General features: G+C 43.2%; 1 protein-coding gene across 1 annotated transcript in view; it reads left to right on the forward strand.

The window, feature by feature from the left end:
- Positions 1–221: 221 nt before the first annotated feature.
- Positions 222–21,927, forward strand: part of LOC141759688 (palmdelphin-like) — a 38,804-nt gene continuing 17,098 nt past the window's right edge. The window contains exons 1-4 of the mRNA XM_074621973.1: positions 222–550; positions 13,905–13,955; positions 18,044–18,124; positions 21,042–21,172. Of these exons, the coding sequence (XP_074478074.1) occupies positions 13,911–13,955; positions 18,044–18,124; positions 21,042–21,172 (257 nt within the window). The 5' untranslated portion in view covers positions 222–550; positions 13,905–13,910. The remainder of the gene's footprint in view (positions 551–13,904; positions 13,956–18,043; positions 18,125–21,041; positions 21,173–21,927) is intronic.

The following is a 21,927-nucleotide window of genomic DNA, read 5'->3' on the forward strand; positions in this document are numbered from 1 at the left end:
GATAAACTTAACAAATTCTGCAAAGAAGGCAGCGAGTACCAGCCAATCAGAGGCAGAGTAGGGCGGGTCTTAACAGAATGCAGGTGGGGGAAAACAATCAACCTACCTTAAATAAGGCTGCTGCCAATGGTGGTGTGTGTGCCTAAGGCCCCCCCCCCCCACCGCTACTCTAAAGAGTAGCTTTAAAAAGTCCCACCAGAGCAGAATGGGAAGCACTGACCATCTACACTGTGGACACTGATACGGACAGAAGTTAAATACAGTTGTACTTCTCTGTGTTGCAGCATCCATGTACAGTATGAGCATGTATATATTGAGTGTGTGTGTGTGTGTGTGTTTGGCAGAGGTATTTCAGGCGCATGGTTGGGCTCTGTGACAGACTCAGCAGATAAAGAGGGGGGGGGGGGAGTCTTCCCAGTCAGGCTGAGTCTCTCACAGCCTACACACTCTCCCGACACAACCTCGGGCTCAGTAATGTTGAATACGCTGTGAGAGTGAGCTGTACCTTCCTCACACGCTCCGCTATCACCTGCTCGAGGACACACAGCTGGTGAGTAGACCTCCGTATCACTCTCACTGTTTTGCTTTTGCCTCTTTCACGCCGATGCGGTGCATCTATTTGAAGCTGAGGTGCTTTCAAAGGGTGTAGATGCTCTCCTCAGACCAGAGAGATTGCTATGTACGGACTGTGTCTTACATCGTTTCGACCATAAGTCAGTTATCCAGAGTAACTTGTTGTCACAGGAGCTAAAATGAGCCACGAGGGGTCTTTTGATTCTATAATCTTTTAATTCCTTTAAGCTGTCGGCTGCTTGCGAGCCTCCCAGCGGGGGGGGTCTAGCTTTAACTAACAAGACTTTTAACAGATGACCACTCAAACAACAGCTGAGGAGCCTATAAAGTCACTATGACATCATGTTTTCATCATTTAAAACACAAATCCTTCAAACTGACAAGCTGTCAGTGTGCTGAAAATGACATGTATCTGGGTGAAATGAATGCATGTATACACAGACGCACATTCATGCACTCCCACATACATGCTGTTGTTCTGTGCTGCCTGCAGAAAACCAGTCACCTCGCGCCCTTTTCCTTCCCACTCATCCCAGTCATTTCAACATTCCAGTTATGTGACGGAGCCGGGGAGAGAGGACGCTAATGAAGTCATTTTCACACGTCTGTCAGGACCTGACATCACACCGGCTGTTATCTTCTTATGAAGTACATCCAGCATGAACTAAAGTACAAGTTGTTCTATTAAATTAGATGGACATATATCTTCTCATAAAACCATTGGAAAGAAAGTGAATATGCATATTTCCCAAACTGTCTTTAAATTCTTGAGTAATTGCAAATTAGTAGTAAAGTATTAAGTAGTAAGTTTGTGTTGAGGTGAAGCCAGTCCACCCAGAATGGCATGACAGAACCAGATGTCCATCTCACACTAAATGGACTACTGAGTGCTCCGAGTGTTAATCAAAGTCCAATATCGCCGTAGTAAGTTGTTGCTTAGCTGACCATGCTGTAGACTGCGTAGACATGGTGAAGGCGTCTGCTGTTAGTCCGTGTGCTGTTAATCCATCAGAGATCAGACTAAGGAAGGAGGAGCAGGGATTAGAAGTCAGGAGAACCTTCAGACAGACAGGGAGCTATTGGGGTCATGTCATTGGGTCTAGAGTCTGGACAACATGAGCCCTGAGTGAAGGACCTGAAGGGATTTTACTCTCTAAGCAGACAGATATGCTACAGGAGTACTATGAATGTAGAAGTGCCATTAGAACCCAATGTGGGGTTCTACTGTTGGTTCCATTATTTTAGAGAACAAGTGACAGTCAGGTTAAGAGCTGTTCATTGGAAGGCTTGTTTTGGGTCATGATTGGTGATTGGGAAGGGGTCATCCAAACTAACCACAGGTATCCAAACACAAGGTAGAGAGAGACAGGTGTTGACATGAGTAGCTAACTCTTTATGGAGGGTTATTGTAGCCCCTTTGGAGAACCCACAAATATCGGTGAGTTGAGGAGTTTTCTCGGGATAGTCAATCAGCTGGAAAGGTTCATTCCCCAGCTAGCGGAAAAAAAGACATGGCAACTGCTGGGTTTGGGACGTCGACCAGGCAACAGCGTTTGAAACATTAAAGAAAGCACTGTCTAATCCTCCAGTGCTGGCCATGTATGACCAAAACAGAGACACCAAAGTCTCAGCCGACGCATCGTTGTGTGGCTTAGGAGGTGTTCTTCTCCAGAAGTGGGAGAAGGAATGGAAGCCTGAGACTTATACATCGCGGTCGCTTACTCCAACCACACAGCGGTACGTGCAGGTTGAAAAGGAGGCCCTGGGTCTCACATGGGCCTGTGAACGGTTCCGGGATTTCCTGATAGGGAAACATTGCCTGCCTGGAGACCGACCATAAACCTTTCATGAGCCTGATTGGAGCCCAAGCACTGCATCTTCTCCCGCCGAGAATCCAGCGCTTCAGGATGAAACTGATGCGCTACACATACTCCATCGAGCACGTGCTATGAAAGTCACTTTGGACGGCGGACACATTGTTGCGCTCACCAGTGACAACGCGCATGTCCACAGAAGAACATCACACACCTTTAAACTCAGCCTGTCGTGTGTCGCTCACACCCTCCAGCTGGCTGTTAACGAGGGTCTTTTGGCACAGAGAAGTACTCGTATCGGTACTCGGTATCGGCGAGTACCCAAATGTAAGTACTTGTACCTGTACTCGGTCTGAAAAAAAGTGGTATCTTGCATCCCTACTCACAGTGAAAGATGGCTTACTACTGAAAGACACACAGCTCGTAATACCTTCAGCGATGCGGAACGACGTGCTGGCCAAACCACACGAAGGACACCAAGGTGTGGTGTGAAAGGATCCAGTGAGAGATCTGCTAGTGTCACGTCGCAGATGATGTCACTGCAGTTCATGTGGCGTCACTATGACAATCAGCTAAGAATCTTGTCTACGTTGACGGGGTACCATCTGCAGTGGAAAACAGAATTGAGAAGAGTACCTGGTACCAAAGCGATTCAGGGAGTTTGTGGTACATTACGTTATGTTACTGGTAACTGGGCAATGTAAACCCAAACCAACCAAATACAATAATGCAACAAGTCACCTCTGAACCAGACAGCCCACTGTGAGTTTAGCTCATCCAGATGACATTCTCATGGTCCTGAGACATTCACACTATGCAATGCAGTCACTGTAACGAAGCAATCCATCGCTCAGTGAAAACAGTTCCAATGAAGCATAACTCTCACCGTTAATTGTGAAACATCTATGGTAAATGGACTGCCATTATTTTGTGTTTTTTGACCTTAATGTACAAAGAGCTTGTGCATGCCAGTGACTGTACTTGTGGCTAACTATTTAACTACCAGTGCTGTAATGGCAGCCACAGACTGGTGTTAGCGCCCTTGACTTAGTCCTCCGTTAGCATGTGCCCATAGTAGGGATGCACCGATTCCACTTTTTTTCAGACTCGAGTACGAGTACAATTACTTACATTTGGGTACTCGCCGATACCGAGTACCGATACGAGTACTTCTCTGTGACAAAAGACCCTCGTTAACAGCCAGCTGGAGGGTGTGAGCGACACACGGCAGGCTGGGGAGTCCCGCATACGAGGCGGTACGCCACGAAGCTGGCTCGCGGCCGCAGCTTTACAGCGCTCCCCACCCAGACCGGGCCGCACTGTGACGGGGCTCCCTGCTTGACGTAAAAGGCGCCAGGGGTCTGAAGCGATGTCGGCAAACCCACCTGACCCGTCTTGAAACACGGACCAAGGAGTCTAAAACACGCGCGAGTCACAGGGTGCAGAAAACCCTGTGATGCAATCAAAGTGAAGGACGGCTGAGGTGGGATCACGGCCCAGCGGGGTCGGGCGCACCACCGGCCCGTCTCGCCCGCTCTGTCGGGGAGGTGTATCGTGAGGACCAGAAAGATGGTGACGAGAGGTTAAAGGTATAATATAAAGTTGTATCGGAGCCATTTTGCGAGTACGAGTACATGAGCACAGTATCGGTGCATCTAGTGACTCTTTTCTCCATGGTGTCTCTGCTTGATCAGAGCATGCGTCTACTGTAGATGGAGCTTCCCAGGTTTTCTGTCATGAGATAAACTAGACAGCACCTTTCCTTTAGCCCACTTGCCTGAGAACACACCTCCAAACAGATCCGGATTATGTCTAAATCCAGCTGTGTTTGAATTGTTGACACCTGGCATCACATATTCAAGGTATGCATGTCTGACCACATCTTTATCCAATGTGATTGACAGGTTTTGAGGGTTTTTCTTCCCACCATCAGCTCTTTTTCACGAGCAATGCGTCACTTGCTGAAGACTCACTCAGTGCGGTGGTGCACGCAGTGTCAGGTCGGTCCAGCTGTGAGACAGGCAGCGTCTCTATTTTCAGCAGTGTGGGATCAGACCTCCATAGTGTCAACAGGTGGACAGGCTAACCAGCAGCATGCCCTTCAGCAGCCTCTCCTTCCTTCTTCCTTCTGTCACTCATATTTCAACCTTTATGTAATCGTGGACTTGGGTTTCCTCAACATAGTGCTACACTTCTGTTCAGCATACACACACATTTCACACTGTATAACTACACCGGCAATACCTATTCATATCTGATACATCTCCTTCATTTTGGTTAAATGTTGATGATAAAAAGATCACATGACTCCAACCTTTTCCTTAAAAACACACTGAAGGCTTGTGGAACACACCAGGACTGAAGTGGGACATGGGCGATGTCCATACTCTTGAGCATATGCTACTCTCTGCTTGTTTGCTTTATTACTGAGATCAGACAATAGAGCAGCCGTGGCTCAGCGGTAGAGCACGACGGAAAGGTCGGTGGTTTGATCTCCGGCTCCTGCGGTCCACATGTCGAAGTGTCCTTGAGCAAAGATACTGAACCCCAAACTGCTCCTGAAGGCTGATCCATCGGTGTGTGTATGAGTATTTAGATTAGATCCTGATGGGCAGGTTGGCTCCTTGTATGGCAGCCTCTGCCATCAGTGTATGAACACAGGTAAAAGTCCTGCATTCAAAACCTCACTTAAAGGGGCTAAATGTGAGATTGGGAGAATTTCTATTGCCTCTCAACGGCTCTCAACATGGCAACGGCTGAGCCTCCTACATGCTTGGCACAGGAGAAGTTTCAGTCGGTTGCAATCTGCAACCTCGACGCTAGAATCGGCCAAATCCTACAGACTGCACCTTTAAGTTCAAACACCCGACAATGTGAATCATAACTCTTTTCTGTCAGGAGCAAAGGCCGACATACTGTAGTGTGACGTTATCATAGCGCCAGAAAAAACCTCTGATGAAGAAGGTCATGGTGGGATTGTCGGTTCATTAAAGTGTGTGACAACAATGAATCTCACCATTATGTCCCAGGCAGAGGTAATCGTTAGTTTCAAGTCTTCTTCAATACAGCATAATGTTTATTTAGTAAATGATGGTCCCATTTAGAGTCACATAGACCATAAAGCAGGGGGTGCTTTAGGGCGTGGCTACGTTGTGATTGACAGGTTACTACCATGGCGTTGTCCTGTCTGGGAGTTGCAAAATATGAAGATGGTGACGATCAAAAAAGCCGAACTCAAGGCTTCAATATCGTAGTCCACAAACCAATGTGTGACGTCACGGTGACTACATCCGCTCCTCATATACAATCTATGTTATAAACTTTAATATTACTGCTGTTCTAGGAGCTGTGACCAAAAGTGCCTCCATTATTGTATTTGATGATGTATTTTAAAGAATTACAAACTGCCCTTCAGTTGTACTTGAGAAGTACTTCCTGACCACAAGCTGTCAGATGCACACGGTCATCCCTGTGTGACATGACTGCTGTTCTGGGGCCATGTGTGGGTGAAAGGCTGGTTTTAGTTGGTATGTGTGTGGGTGTATGAGGGGGCTGAGCATGAATATGCCTACTACAGTATGGTGAGTAGAACAGACTTGTACTGACATGACTGGAGGTCATGTGAGCTAATAACAGCATGGACCGAGGGGACCATCAGGGATATTTGCATTAATCCAGTCTGCATGTGTTCGTCACAGTATCATAGTTCTTTCCTTTACCCTTAAGCAAAATGTAATCAATTAATAAACTCAGTCATAGTGTTTATTGGCTGAAATGCATCTTATTTCAGTCTGGTAATTCTAAGTTCCAAAAGTCAGGCTGGATGGATGGTCAACAAATCATGTGACATGAAAGAAAGAAAGAAAGAAAGAAAGAAAGAAAGAAAGAAAGAAAGAAAGGCACTTTATTGATCCCCTAGTCCAGGGGTAACCTTTACTATCAAAAGATCTTTCTGGAGCCGCAAAACATTTGAGCATTGTGATGAAGGTAACACAGTTTATAGTCTAAGTATATAGTTTATACGTCTAATGCAGTGAGGGCCAAAGTGCAAATGTACTACGGAGTATTAGGGCCACATTGAGGGGAAAAACATCTGAGATTTACAGAATAAAATCATAACTTTACGAGAAAAAAAGGCGTAATATTACGAGAAAAAAGTCATAACTTTACGAGAAAAAAAGAAACTAACAAGTAAAATTAACACTTTATAATATTATGACTTTATTCTCATAATACTACGAATTTTTTCTCGTAAACCTATAACATTATTCTCGTAATATGACTTTATTCTCGAAATCTCAGATTCATTTTTTTTCCTCAATGTGGCCCTAATACTCCGTCGTACCGTCGTACCATAGACCTACAACAATGATAAATAAAAATAATAATGTAAACAAAAAACTGTTATTCATTTCCATTTTTAAGAATCCACAGGGAGCCACTGGAGAGGGGCTGAAGAGCCGCATGTGGCTCCGGATCCGCAGGTTGCTGACCCCTGGTCTAGGGGAAATTCAATTTTGAGCCACTTTCATACAGCCTGCTCAAGACGGGAATGTTATTGCCGTCATTCCACCTCGCTGTTCCGTAAGAACGATATGGAGACGGGATGGGGGGACAGAGTTGTTTCTCTACCTACCTAAAATTAGCCAATTTTCCAAACAAAAAAAAAAAGAAAAAAATGTTCTCTGTTGTTTTTTTTGTTCACCAGTGACATGACAGTGACTTATTTACTTGGTATACAGAAGAACTAGAGTGCTTCTTCGGCTGTGGTAGCTATGGAAAAGAACTTACAGTATATCAGATAAGAAGTGAAAAGCATTGGCTTCATTCTGGTGTGTTGACCTGCAGACAAGAAGCTCTAAATGATGAATCAGACAAGAAGCTCTAAATGATGAATCAGACAAGAAGCTCTAAATGATGAATCAGGGTTGGTCATGTTTCCCCTCCGATATACTGAGTAAGCAGACAGTAGTGAACACGGACAGGGGTGACATTTACCCGGCTCAGGTGCTACTAGCGGTGTGAACATCAGCACCACATAAATAAACACGCCGCCGCTTATTCACCACCGACGATCATGTTTCCTCCGACGGTATATTTCCAGCAGGTGGACATCACCCGGCCAGTCAGCTGATCCATGCAGATCTCCTATAATCTCCTATATCTATACCTATAAATCTCCTATAAGTGGTGACTGTTTTATAGATGAACACATAGAAGTGGACTTATGTGTGGTGGATCTAAGGAAAGACTGAAACTAACTGAAGGTTAGATGTTCTGTTCTTTGCTCTCCTGAAGGAATCCTCTATAGGTCTGATATAAACTGATGCTATTGCAGCTTCTAACCTCTTCAGGAGCCGCCATTGTTGTTTAGGACAAACAGTCGCCTCTCTGTGTCGACTCTCACTGTGTTCTCACACACCTAGCTGCAGCAGCTCCTCTCTGATTGGTTAGGTTTAGGGAAAGATCCTGATTTCATCTCTTTCTTTCTTTCTTTCTAGTTTCTTTTTTGACTTTTCTTCCTTCTTCTCTTTCTCCCACACTACATTATAGCAGACGTGGTGTCTTGTTGTCGTCTCCCTCACGTGGCTGTGGACGTGAACCCGGTGCTCTGTTTTTCAGACAGCCCTGTGAGAGGTATAGCCATTCATTCTCTGCTCTGATTTACTGCTGCGGATTATAACGCAGAACACCGACACATTCATGTTACATTCCCTACAGCCGCTGCTCATCGTGACTGGATATTAATTATCCGTCCGACATGTGACACGGACCTGCTACTTCTCCCTGTCAAGGCTATACGCAGATCCACATGGTGTGTTATAATACGCTGCAGTAAATCACAGACATTGTTCAGTTCAACTATCCCCCAGCATGCAGACAGCTGACAGTTTATGATATAATGTATAACATACAGTTCAACACTGTGCCACTGTGTGTAATAAGATGGAAGAGTCTAAAACTATATATGAAAACTACTTAATGTGTAATTCATTACACCCTTAAAGGATAATACAGGCAATATTCTATATGTTTCTTATACCATTGTAAGTAAGTAAAGCTGTATTTATATAGAACCTTTTAAACACAACGTTACAAAGTGCTTCACACACAAATGAAACATCAGACGATGATGAAAACAAGGAAAAATTACAAACACAGAAACAATGAGAAAGAGATCAAACTAAAACAGACAAACACACATGAGGATGAGGCCTATAGAAAGGCTCGCCTATAGAGATGGGTTTTTAGAAGCCGCTTAAAGGGACTATTTGTAACTTTCAGAAATGTCTTGTTAACAGCGACACCTGTGGCCGTTAAGTCAACGAAAGTCAGCGTCGGGCTCACGCTTGTGCTCGCTCTAAACAGACATGAACGAGCATCGCTCAAAACAGTGAGGCGACACACGTCAGCTAAAAGCACAATATCACTCTATATTTCAGCTGCGTGGAAGTAATGTTAGCTGACTAGACAAAGGTCTCTCCATGAATCAATGCTGATCCTAGTGTTGGCTTTGAGGCTGAAGCAGGAAGAGAAATGTTATCGCCTCCGACCACAGCTGGAGAGAGACACCGGCACCCGGTCGGAGACGGTAACCCCCCTGCAGCGGGGCTGAAGCAGGAAGAGAAACGTTACCGTCTCCGACCGGGTGCCAGTGATAACGTCACTTCACAAGACACGGGAAACCTCTGTTGGTCTGGAGGAGCTGCAGCAGTTATTTCTGCACAAACGTCCACTGAACATTCACTAGATATTCTCAGAGTTAAACTAACTCTCCTGCAGTGTGGAGTGTGCGCACATGCACATCTAGAGGTGGAGCGAGAACGCGCGCTGTGTGTCAGTGAAGGCAAGCAGACAGAGGAGGAAAGACTCCAGCCACATGCGACCGCGCATATGCGAGCGCGCATGTGTCCCGACCCGGTACATTTATACGCTTAAAAAGTTACAAACAGTCCCTTTAAAACAGTCCAGAGATTCAGCAGCTCTAATAGATCGGGGGAAGTGATTCCAGAGGGTTGGGGGGGCTAAGACAGAAAAGGCCCGATCACCTTTTGTTTTGCAGTTTGAGCGGGGGATGGATAAAAGGCCGAGATTAGAGGATCGAAGTGTTCGACAGGTCGAATATGGAACTAAGAGATCAGCAATGTAACTGGGGGCGAGGTCATGCAGTGCCTTAAATGTAATAAGCAAAATCTTAAAGTTGATTCTGAATGTTACAGGGAGCCAACGGACGGATGCCAGGATAGGGGTGATGTGAGACCGACGGCTAGTTCTGGTTAATAACATGGCCGCTGCATTTTCAACCACCTGTAGGCGATTTCAAGCAGATTGACTGAGGCAGGTGTAGAGGGAATTATAATAGTCTAGACGGGAGAATATGAAAGTGTGAATTACTAGTTCAAGATCCGTGGAAGACAAGATGCATCTGATTTTTTGCAATGTTTCTGAGTTGGAGAAAGCAGGTCTGGACAGGTTTAGTGACATGATGGTCAAAAGTCATATTCCGGTCAAAGATGATACCAAGGTTCTTAGCTGTAGGACTGATATTGGATTGAAGTGGGCCAATAAACTGATGAACTGCTGTAGCACAATTGTCTGGTCCTATTAAAAGAATGTCTGTTTAATCAGGGTTTAGCTGGAGAAAGTTGAGAGACATCCAGTCTTTGGTTGCTGCTAAGCAGTCATGGAAGGAGGACAGTTGATTGAGCTTATTGGTTTTGGCTGAAAAATAGATCTGAGTGTCCACTCCACACCGCAAAGGGGCTGATGAGGAGGCATGATTATTTATACAAACATGGAAATATCTGTTAGTTAAGTATGAAAGAAACCAGTTTAAAGCTGTACCAGATATGCCAGATATTGTGATTACATTGCAGTCCGTACAGACTACACAGTGTACAAATGACACGGCAAAAACAAGAACAACGTTGTTACTGCACGCGTAATGACTTGTGAATTACCGTGTCATTCATTCACCATTTAGTGCGACCGGGCTGGATTCTGCTTACCTGGACTAATAACATTATCAGACTGTCACACAGGCTTCACATGGCTCAAAAGAATACCTCAATTGCTTTATAATTAGATTTATGCTCATGTAACCCAACACAGTATAGAGAAAGGGCAATGCAATGCTACTGCAGAGACCCACAGGCAATAGGCCTCAATTACTTGAGTGTTGACACCAATAGATTCACAGATTCCAGAGCGGGAGACGTGCATTCAGTTCAACACTACCACATTTATTGAATTAAAGGGAAAACTAATTGGAAATCGATAACCTAAAAAAAGGAGAGGGCAATCATAAATTAACAATATTTATTCAACAATAATAGAAAGTTAAAACAGTTCTTCCAATAAAAACTCCAACTGACCCCCCTTTTAAATTAGAACCCAAAAAGAATTAAAAAAAATGCCAGATACTAAGGCAGGGTACTGTCTGCGGGGCGATTCTATTATAACCCCTCTTTAAACTCACCACGTGAACACACTATGAACTATTTCTCTACACTGCAACCAGCACTGCAAATAGATAATGTATGAAACTGTAAAAAGTGACTATCACACTTTTGGGCCTACCACACGGCATGGGAAGAAGAGGGGAAATACCACGATTAATCAACCCCCCGCAGGTCTCCCACTGCCTGGAAGAACAGAAACAAAAATTCAATGTAATATGAATCAGTTGGTTCTGGTTTACAAAGAGTTAAAAAGGATTTCAAGTAATAACCATCACAATGCAACAGTCCGACTTGGATGTGTCCAAATTAACAAAGGGGCAGCTGGACACAGTCTCTCTCTTTTAGTCCATGTAAAACATTCAGTAGTCACAATCAGGCTTCTGTGTTAAATACATCTAGGCAAAGCAGCAATCTAGCTTCAATCTGAAAAAAGAAGGGGAAACATGGTAAATATCAAATATACCTGTAAGAATACATCAGAGGGAGTAACCCTCCTACATTACCAGCCTACTTTAAGTTACCTTACTCCTCAGGGCCCTACTTCACTGGCTCTGCTGTGGCTCAACCGGGGGAGAGGCAAAAGGCTGAATCCTTCCCTAAGAAAGGTTAGATTGACCATATTACTTTTAAGATATGAAATGAAATTAACAGACTTAAGTTTTTCTGCAACATACCTTTTCAGTATGAGGTTACAGAGCATCACTCTGGACGGCTCAGGACACAGCTGCACTACAAATCTATAGACAGAGGAAATGGTTAAACTCACAATAAAACAGAACCATTTGTCTCTCCCAAAATCTCTCTTTTACCTGGAAAAACAGTGTTGACCTGCCAAACATCTAACAGGAGTCAGACAAAGAGACTCTAATCACCCCAAACCTGACCTTATGAAGGCAGGAAGCTCCACTCAACCACACACTCTGTATGTGCAAATAGTAGCCTAACTGATTGTCACTGTATTCTCTAGGTCAGGTAACGTCCCTATAAAGAGTCTTGGACTGACTCATGTCGGCGTGACGTGTAACAGCAGCTTCGGCATCTAGTGTGTGTGTGTGTGTGTGCCTGTATAGTCCCGGCTGTCCCTTTTAGAAATAAGTAAGAAAGACATTTTCACAGCAGCCATTTTGACATGTCATAGCAGGGTAAACACAGGTGTAATTAATCAAATTCATTATGGTCCCGTTCTACTTAGTGTGTCACAGCCACTCAGGGCCATAATTAATGTTATCAATTCCACCTGTGTTCACCCTGCAGAGGGAACCTAACCGGACCCTGTCAGATGGTCTGTTACACAGAACACTTTGAGAAGGCGTCATTGGAAGCGGTTTTGGAAAAGGGCAGGCATCTTCAAAAAGATACTTGGCAGGTGACTGGATGAGCCATCTGTCAATCAAACTAACAAACTAGCTGAAGGTTAGATGTTCCGTTCTTTGCTCTTCTGAAGGAATCCTCTCCAGGTCTGATAGAACTGATGCTATTGCAGCTTCTATGTTAACCTCTTCAGGAGCCGCCATTGTAGTTTAGACTCTCACTGTGTTCTCACCGGGTCTCACAGTTTCACACACTCAGCTCCTCTCTGATTGGTCCGTTGTCTGGCGAGCTGGACGCAAACACATTACTTAAAGCCTGACAAGATTGATTTTTGTGTGACAATCGATCCTGTGATTCTCGTGTGATCTCGTGACAACACGAGAGAAACCAGGTTGCCGTGCACGGTTAGAGGGTAGGCCTTTATTTGAAGCAAGCTTATAGTCAACGTGCCCTCATACACGTTCTTTCACAAGAATGAAAGACATTTTCACAGCACCCATTTTGACTTGTCATAGCAGGGTAAACACAGGTGTAATTGATCAAATGAATTATGCTCCTGTTCTATTCAGTGTCACAGCCACTCCAGTGAGCCAGAATGCAAGTTCTGGGCCTGGCCCACCTAAATGGATCAATAACACTTGTGTTCACCCTGCAATCATGTCAAAGGTGTTGCTGTGGAAAGGGCCTTTTGGTCTGAACAGGCGTCGGCGGTTAAGTTATCATCATAACAACTAACAAAAATCGCCATTTTGTTTAAAGACCACAGCAAAGTGTTCAATGTCTGTTCTACTCCTATTCTAAACTCAGAAAAAAAAGTTTGGAAATTTGTGTTTGGTGGATTATTTCTCTGTTGTTACAATGCTAATTGGCATTGTACTTTACATCGTTGGAAAGCCTGTTTATTTACCTTCACAATGATGTCCAACTTGTAAGGATCATGCATTTGTGGGATGAGCAGCACAGCAAAATTTGCCGCTGGCTGACCTGCAATGAATCCTGGTTGAGGAATGGAACACCATCCCACAGCAACGTGTGACCAGGTTGGTGACCAGCATGAGGAGGAGGTGCCAGGCTGTTTGGGCTGCGTATGGATCTTCCACCGCTACTGAGGCTCCTGACGGTGTATTAAATGAATAAAGTTAAATTAAATTTGCCAATATGTCTTGTTTGTTCCTTGTTACTGATAGAGAGTTCAATCATCCAATCCACCAAACAACTCAAAACCAGAGTCAATACCAACAGGAGAATACACTGTTTACCATTGGCAGAGCATTTTGGCAAATTTCACTTGGGCGCTACCCACATAATCAGCTGTGCTGCTCATCCCACAAATGCATGATCCTTACAAGTTGGACATCATTTTGAAGGTAAATAAACAGGCTTTCCAACGATGTAAAATACAATGACCATTAGCATTGTAACAACAGAGAAATAGTCCACCAAACACAAGTTTCCAAACTTTTTTTTCTGAATTTATTTCTATGCTTCATACCTTTTTCAGTAACAGTAAAACACGTTGACATGGCAGCGTTTAGAGCGTCCACGATGGGTGAAAGTTGAAAGCTCGACCTCTACCTCTAAGCTCCATTAGTGATACATTGCATGAAAGGTCGTGAGAAATACAGTATAACTGAGGTTGGAGCTTTGAGCCTATTTCGAATAATATTTGGATTTTGTGTTGCCATGTCACTTCGTTCCTCCTCCCAGTTCATTCACTGTCATGTAATGTGTGTGTCCTGTATAGGCCATCATGGAGGAGGCTGACCTGCTGAAGGAAAGGCTCCAGGCCATTACGGTAAGGACCAGTCCTGTGCTTCTGCTATAGCTAAAGGATACAAATAATCTCTGTGTCACATGTTGAGAGCTGCTTTGCTGATTTTTTTGGCTCTTACTAAACTCTGAATGTCCACAGAATCCATCAAGCTGAAAGTAGTCAGAGCATATTCATTCAAACTGTTCTTATTTGTTTTTTATGTGAGTCATTTTATTTGAAACAACTAAATACAGAAACGAGCTGCAAGAAGCTCATACAACAACAGGAAGTGTTTCCAGGGGGACACTTAAAAGCGATGCACACGGCTGGGACACACTTGTTGTTGTCGTGGTTTTTGGCTTATGAAGTTATTGAAATCGGCGAATATTGCGATCGCACGACTCTGATATTATTGCAGATATCTGCTGTTAATCTTTTACTGATTATTAGTCTGCCAATTCAAATAATGTGATGAAATACACCTGTCTGTTTAACTGTGGAACAGGATAATGTTATGTGTTAGCTGGCTGTAGTTCTTTCAGAATTGTCATCAAATAAGATAGAAAATGACTGGTTTAAAACAAGTCAAAATAGGTTGCAGTTCGACAGTTTGAACAATACTTTTTTATGTTTACCGACCTTTCCTGTAATGCAGTGGTGGTTCTCTAACCTTTTCTGCAGCATCATTATTTTCTTCCACCCCTAATGGTCATATTAATGATGAGCCATTATATAACCTTTTACAGCACAGTGTGCACAACCAACTCAAATGTGGCTCCTATGCAAAAATTAAGTCAAAATGCAGAGCAACATGCAGGTTTAACAAAAGGGCAACTTCCGAGGCTGAAAAATACCCCAAAAAATGCAGTTTATTGAATGTCCACTTGACTTAAAAAATGGGTGTCAATCCCCACAGACCTCGTGTTGTGTTAAAATGACCAACATTACAGCAGAAATAAACATGTTTACAGCCTGGTACACATCTGTAATGTGTGTGAGTGTTTCTAGCAATATAACTAACGGCATCCTAGTGATTTAGTGTTGCGATATTTAGTCTGAGAGGACGTCATGATGCAGCAGTGAAACAGGAGAAAATAAAAAGTGTGGGTGTGTAGTTGCAGGGTGACAGTCAGAGCTGTGGAGGAAAACCTTCAGAGTTCTGGCAGTAGATATCTCTAGCTTTTACATGTGCCAGAAAGATATTAACACAATTCAAGAAACACAGAGAGAATATATACAGTATATATATATATATATATATATATATATATATAGAAATAGCTGCAGCGACACTAAGCAGCACAAGTTTATTCATATTGCTTATAATCAACACTCAGAGGCTCAGAGGCTAATAATCCTGATGTTTCACCAAAGAATGTTTCTCTTCCTGACAGTGACAGTAGAATGTTCCGTATGTCACTTTGACATGATTCTTGCTGCAAAAAGTTGGGATAAAAGCGAGTTTACTGATCATTATATGTGTTGGTAGGATTACCAAAGCACTGAGGAACATATTAGGTGCCCCTGAGATGTGAATCTGTGCTGCCTGGATATTCAGAACAAGCTTACCAGAAGTCAGTGGGAGATGGTCCTCTGTAGACGTTTCAGACACATCTTAAGCCTGGGACACACCAGGAACGTCAGGAGCGCGTGGCGGCTGCGTCACCTGTTATTTTTTATTTCGGCGTCCGTGTTAACAGGTTAGGGCAGCCACACTGTCCGCATCTCACGCGCGTCTCAGCTGCGTCTCTTCTAGAGAATAGAGATATCGATATCGCGTGCTGCGCGTGGTTCACAGCAACAAAAGACAGTGAAAGTGATCTATTGACAGTATATTGACATCATATCAGCAAGAATACTACTACTACACTTTCAATGTCTATATCTGTAGAATATGTTACGGAGATGAAAAAAAAGTAAAGACTTATTTTTAAATCAACACTTCCTGCTTTCATTTCAAAATAAAAGCCCTCAAGTGTTTTTTCTGTGGACAGAATTTCTTCATTTGTTAACACGAGGCTTTTATTCTGAAATATGTGCCGGACAGTGTTGTAGAACATGCAGTGACTTGGAGAGCTCCATGAATGAATATAGTACAGAGTTTTAATGGTGGATTATTGCTATTATTTACAAATTACCACACGTTTCTTAACCTTTGTCTGTCTAAAATAAATATAAATGATATTTATAATGAAATGAAATGGCCATTAAAAGGCAAACTCTATGTAGAAAGAAAGGGCTGACAGCAGCTGCTTCAGCAGCAGAAATGCAGCAGACACGCAGCTGAATTGCAGCTGGTGTGAACACCCGACGCATGAATCACGCAGCCACCACGCCACGCAGCCGACACGTGCTCCTGACGTTTCCTGTGTTTCCCGGGTGTTAAACCCCCCCCCTCCCCCATCTCAGAGAGGAAGACAAACATGATGAGCAGTTATCGTGATGCCAGAGTCTGTGAGTTTGACCGTCAGACCCAGACAGAGACAGGACTATAAATACCAGCAGACGTCACCAGGGAGATCCCCTTTCACTGGGGCTTAGTGCCGCTCTGATCCAAGATCCAGGAGTTAATTTTAGCTGGCGGTGATCCCCCCCCCTCACTGTGACATCCAGGAACACAGGGCTTGTGTTTTGATAGTTAAAGCCAGTGTGTTTGTCCGTGATTGTCCAATCAGGACAGATACGTGTCCATTATTACACTTTCTCTCGATAGTTTACACACTAACACTGGTTCTTGAGACACAAAGAGCACCACCTGTAACTCATGTACCAACCCCCCTCAACCAAATCTGCTAAAATACAAGCACATTTCTGACTGCAGCTCTAAATCACACTTTTTTCAAAACACTACGCACAATTCTCTGCATTTGGCTCGATCAACATGAATAAAAATCTCTTGTGTTCACATTTCCTACGATCCACTGTGACTCCTCTCACGCCCGGGACACACAGGGAACGTCAGGAGCACGTGGCGGCTGCATGGTGGCTGCGTGATTCACGCGTCTGGTGTTTACACCATCTGCGTGTCTGCTGTGTTTCTGCTGCTGCTGCTGTCAGCCTTTTCATTCTACATAGAGTTTGCCTTTTAATGGCCATTTCATTTCATTATAAACGTCATTTATATTTATTTTAAACCGAAAAAGGTTAAGAAATGTGTGGTAATTTGTAAATAATAGTTATAATCGACATTAAAACTCTGTACTATATTCATTCATAGAGCTCTCCAAGTCACTGCATGTTCTAGAACACTGGCCGGTACATATTTCAGAATAAAAGCCTTGTGTTAACAAATGAGGGAATTCTGTCCACAGAAAAAATACATGAGGGCTTTTATTTTGAAATGAAAGCAGGAAGTGTTGATTTAAAAATAAGACTTTTTTTTCAACTCCGTAACATATTCTACAGATAGAAATCAATGCTATAGTAAGGTTCCTGGTATGATGTTAATATATAGTCAATAGATCACTTTACTGTCTGTTGTTGCTGTGAAACGCGCAAATAGGCCTCCATTCTCTAGAAGAGACGCAGCTGTCTCACGCGGGCAGCGTGGCTGCTCTAACCTGTCAACACGGACGCTGAAATAAAAAACAACAGGTAACGCAGCCGCCATGCGCTGCTGACGTTCCGGGCTTCATGGCCAAACACATGTTGCACTATGGTTCCATTAGCAACCAGAGCTTTAGCAATAACAGGGCCACATCTGAGCTCCTGTGTTTTAGAGCAATGGATGCCAACAGGAGAGAGTTGTAGCAAGAGGAGTGAGAGGAAGAGGAGGAGGAAGAGGAAGAACAAGGACAAGACCAAAGAATATCCAGCCATAATCTGTGATGAGATTCAGGCCACTTTGGTTGACCATGGTCCAACAATGAGGGAGGCTGGGTAGAGTTACAGTTCAGTCACAGCCTAATTTATTATTCTTGCTCTCTGATTGGTTACATGCTATGTACAAATGACACACACACACACACACACACACTGACAGGTAGGGTCAGGTCATGAAGGTCGTGTTTGTAGCTATGTATAGCTGTCCAGCTGTCAGCTGGAGGTTGAAGCGTCAGCACTAAAGGACAACAGGTGGAATTGTTTCCACACTATAAAATGTACACATGATGTTTGATTTGTTCCAACAGGACAAGAGAAGGATCCAGGAGAACATCGCCAAGAAGAGGAGACAGATCGAAGAGGAGAAATTAAAGTTGCAGTACATAAAGGTACTTTTTTACTGTGATGACAACAAGAACATCCGAATGTATTAAATGTCTCCAGCAGACACCGAACAGAGCCTGGAAAGAAGCCAGGAGGAAGTCAGAGATGAAGATTATGTGATTCCATTCACTAGTTCTGTTAGCTAATAACACTGCGACAATCTCGCTTTCATTTCTGTACAAACTCAGACACAATCTGAAGCAAAAGCCAGACCTTCTGCATCAGCATTATAGGAATATTGTTCTTATTCTACCCACAGCTCGTTCACTCCAATACTGATATTCTAACAACATCTTCTGGCCCACAGTCCCTGTTTTTAAAGGTGCAATGTGTAACATGTTGCCACCTGTTCCAAAGACATAGAGGCAGCATTCCCCCTCTACTACTGGCTTCATACCATCCAAGTTTGAAAGCCAACTACTAACTAACAGCAGGGCAAGAATACACAACATTCAACCAAACTCTGAGGGACGATCGAAATACCAGTGCAACCTCCCGGCGGCCATTTAATACAATAAACTATGAAAACTATAACACACGGACCATGGATGTGTGATTGAGCAGCCATCGGGGCAGCTCTAGCATCAGACTGGACGCTACACTGACTCACTATCGCCTCTCGAGGTACAAGTGGTATTACAGGACAGGAGGGCCGGGGCTAGCTGTTAGCAGTAGATGTCTCTGCAGCACAATACACTGGCGTATTAGGCATAACGTCAACACTGTTACTTATCCATATTATTAAGATAATGTTCATTTTATAAATGTTTTAAAGGGGACATATTATAAAAAAGTGAGATTTTCATGTTTTTTACTATAAAGCAGGCTTAAGTCTTATATAAATACTGTGAAAGTGTCGAAACACTCAATCCACTGGGAAATACACACAGCCCGTATTCAGAAACTCTGCATTTGAAACAAGCTGTCAGGATTTCTGTCCATTTGTGATGTCACAAATATGCAATATTTAAACCCTTTACACAGATTTAAACGTAAACATTCTAAATGTGTCCCAGTTTATTCCTGGTTGCAGTGTATGTGAATGTCATCAACTGACAGGAAGTACACATGGACCCAAGTTGTGCCTAGCAATGCAATCCTGTTGCAATTCTGTCGCAATTCCGTCAAAATGCACTAAAATGGAGCGTTTAAGACATAAATACAGTAAATACAGTCATATTCAGACAGAAAGTGTAAGGAAAATAAAGATTTTTTTTAACATTACAGCATGTAAACATGTTCTAATAGAAACACAAAATACAAGTATGAACCTGAAAACGAGCACGATATGGGACCTTTAAACTAAAATTCTGGCCAGATCGTACACATCGCACCTTTAAGTGCTACAATTGTCAACCATTTAAACTCTAGTCTTCATCTGAAGAAGAGTAAGAGAGACAAGTGAGGGGGACAAAAATCAAATCACTCTTATAAATACCACTCAAACAACACACAGGGCATCTTTGGATTGTCACACATATACATTTGTATCAGTCTATTAAAATACAAATGATATCTTAGACCATTATTGTTATTAAAATATAGTACAGTATCACTAACCTGTAGCTGTCTTTAAGTGAGCAGTGAGAATCAGTCTTTTTTAGTGACTGACGTGAGACTGACTGACCGACTGACCTTGTGTCCTCTCTGGAGTGCTTTTATTCTGACTGTGTCTAGAGTCCCCCAGAACACCAGAAGATGTAACACCTTTCACAGTAAATTACGGAGCCCCCCTAGACCCCTAGGAGAACATTTTTATTAAGTCGTGCCCTCAAGTTAGTAACTCGCTCCCTCGACAACAGAAATGTTGTTAAAACATAAACGAGGACTCTTTCTAACCGTAGTAAGGTAGACAATGAGCTACAACCTCATTTTAATCACAACGAGCCGTCCTCTGAGCTGGACACATAACATCGGTCTCTATCTGCAGCCGGCTGTAAGACGAGTTGTCAGGGACCGTGCCGAAGTGCAACGCCAAAAAGAGAAAAATATTCAATAACTTCAGTATTATACAGTGTAGTACCACCAACATTACTTCACACATCAATGATCTCCTCATAGGTGTACTACAACACTTTGGAAAAATATGCTTTTGCATAATTTTGGTTGCTGTAGTACAACCATGAGGAGATCATAGATGTGTGAAGTAATGCTGAAGTTATTGACTATTTTTCCCATTAAAAATTCAAAAGAATTATGCAAAAGCACATTTTTCCAAACTAAGTGTTGTAGTACAACTACGAGGAGATAATAGATGTGTGGAGTAATTTTGGTGGTACTAAACTGCATAATACTGAAATTATTGAATATTTTTCTCTTTTCGGCGTTGCACTTTGTAGACGGTCCCTGACAGCTCGTCTCACAGCCGGCTGCTCATAGAGATCAATGTTGTGTTTTGTGTTGATTAAAATGAGGTTGTCCCTCGTTGTCTATCTTACTACGGTTAGAGCCGTTGTTTGTGTTTTAACAACGTTTCGGTTATGAGTTATTGATCCAGGAAGTTTGAATCTGTGAATATCTTTCCAACTTAACCGTAGTACATCATCTAGGGGGGCTCCGTACATCAGCAATGCGTGGACTGTCAGGAATGATTGGAAGAAGTGCTCTATGAAATAACTCATTCCCTGGAGTTACTAACTTGAGGGCACGACTTACATTTGTTTTCTCCTAGGGATCGAGGGGGGCTCGGTAGTAAATGGTTATACATGGTACTCTTTTATACATGAATACAATGATCTGAGCTGAATAACTCTGCTCGTCCTCTATACTGAACTCTGAGGGCCTCTAGTGGAGAGCTGGGGAATGGTGCAGAGCTTCAGTGAAAAGAGGAGGACAGAGCTGTTGTCGTCATGACATTATGAAATATGATTTGAACCGTGTATTATATATACATAATAGTGTTGGTGGCTGTGTGATTGACAGAAGAAAGCCCTGAGGGAGCAGTGGCTGATGGACGGGCTGAGTCAGCAGTCGGAGGAGGAGCAGGAAGCCATGAGGCTTCAGGCTCAGGATGAACAGCAGCAGAGCGAAGAGCTGCAGAGCAACATCCTCCAGTAAGTCCCTCCGTCCGTCCGTCCCACGCTGGACACAGCACCGCTAACAGATTGTGTGGGTGTTGGATCAGGTGCACTGATGCATGTAAAAGACTGAGAGGAACTCCCACTGTGAGCCCAGTGGACTACAGCAGTTGCTGCAGGAGTAAATAGTACCAGACTCAGATCAGGAGCTTCTTTCCGTTGTTCCAGGAGTTGTTTTGCTCGATTAAATCTAACTGTGGACAATAAAGCTGCATCTATATTCACTCACATCAGTCTGGAAAATGACAAAGAATTAAATGAAAATGAAATTACAATTAAATTTGTTATTGTGCTGAAAAGAGAGGTTCCCCCAGTGATCCGACTCCATTCTTTCTCTTCCTCTAACAGAGTGTCTGGTACGGCTCTGCTATCCTTGTGATCAGGGATGCACCATATGAATTTTTTTCAGCCGATACCGATAACCAATAATTACCTGCTGCTCATGGCCGATACGATACGATACGATACGATACGATACGATACGATACGATACGATACGATACGATACGATACGATACGATACGATACGATACGATACGATACAATAATCAATAATTACCTGCTTCTCATGGCCGATACGATACAGTTCAGTACGATACGATACGGTAAGATAATCAATAATTTCTCATTGTTGTATTTTAAAAAGAAGTTCATAACCTGTAGGAGGTGGATGATTTAATATCCCATAGCTCTGACCTCACCACATATAACTGACATCATTAATATAACAA

Source organism: Sebastes fasciatus, chromosome 21 (genome assembly GCF_043250625.1).
Source record: "Sebastes fasciatus isolate fSebFas1 chromosome 21, fSebFas1.pri, whole genome shotgun sequence".
Classification (NCBI taxonomy): domain Eukaryota; kingdom Metazoa; phylum Chordata; class Actinopteri; order Perciformes; family Sebastidae; genus Sebastes; species Sebastes fasciatus.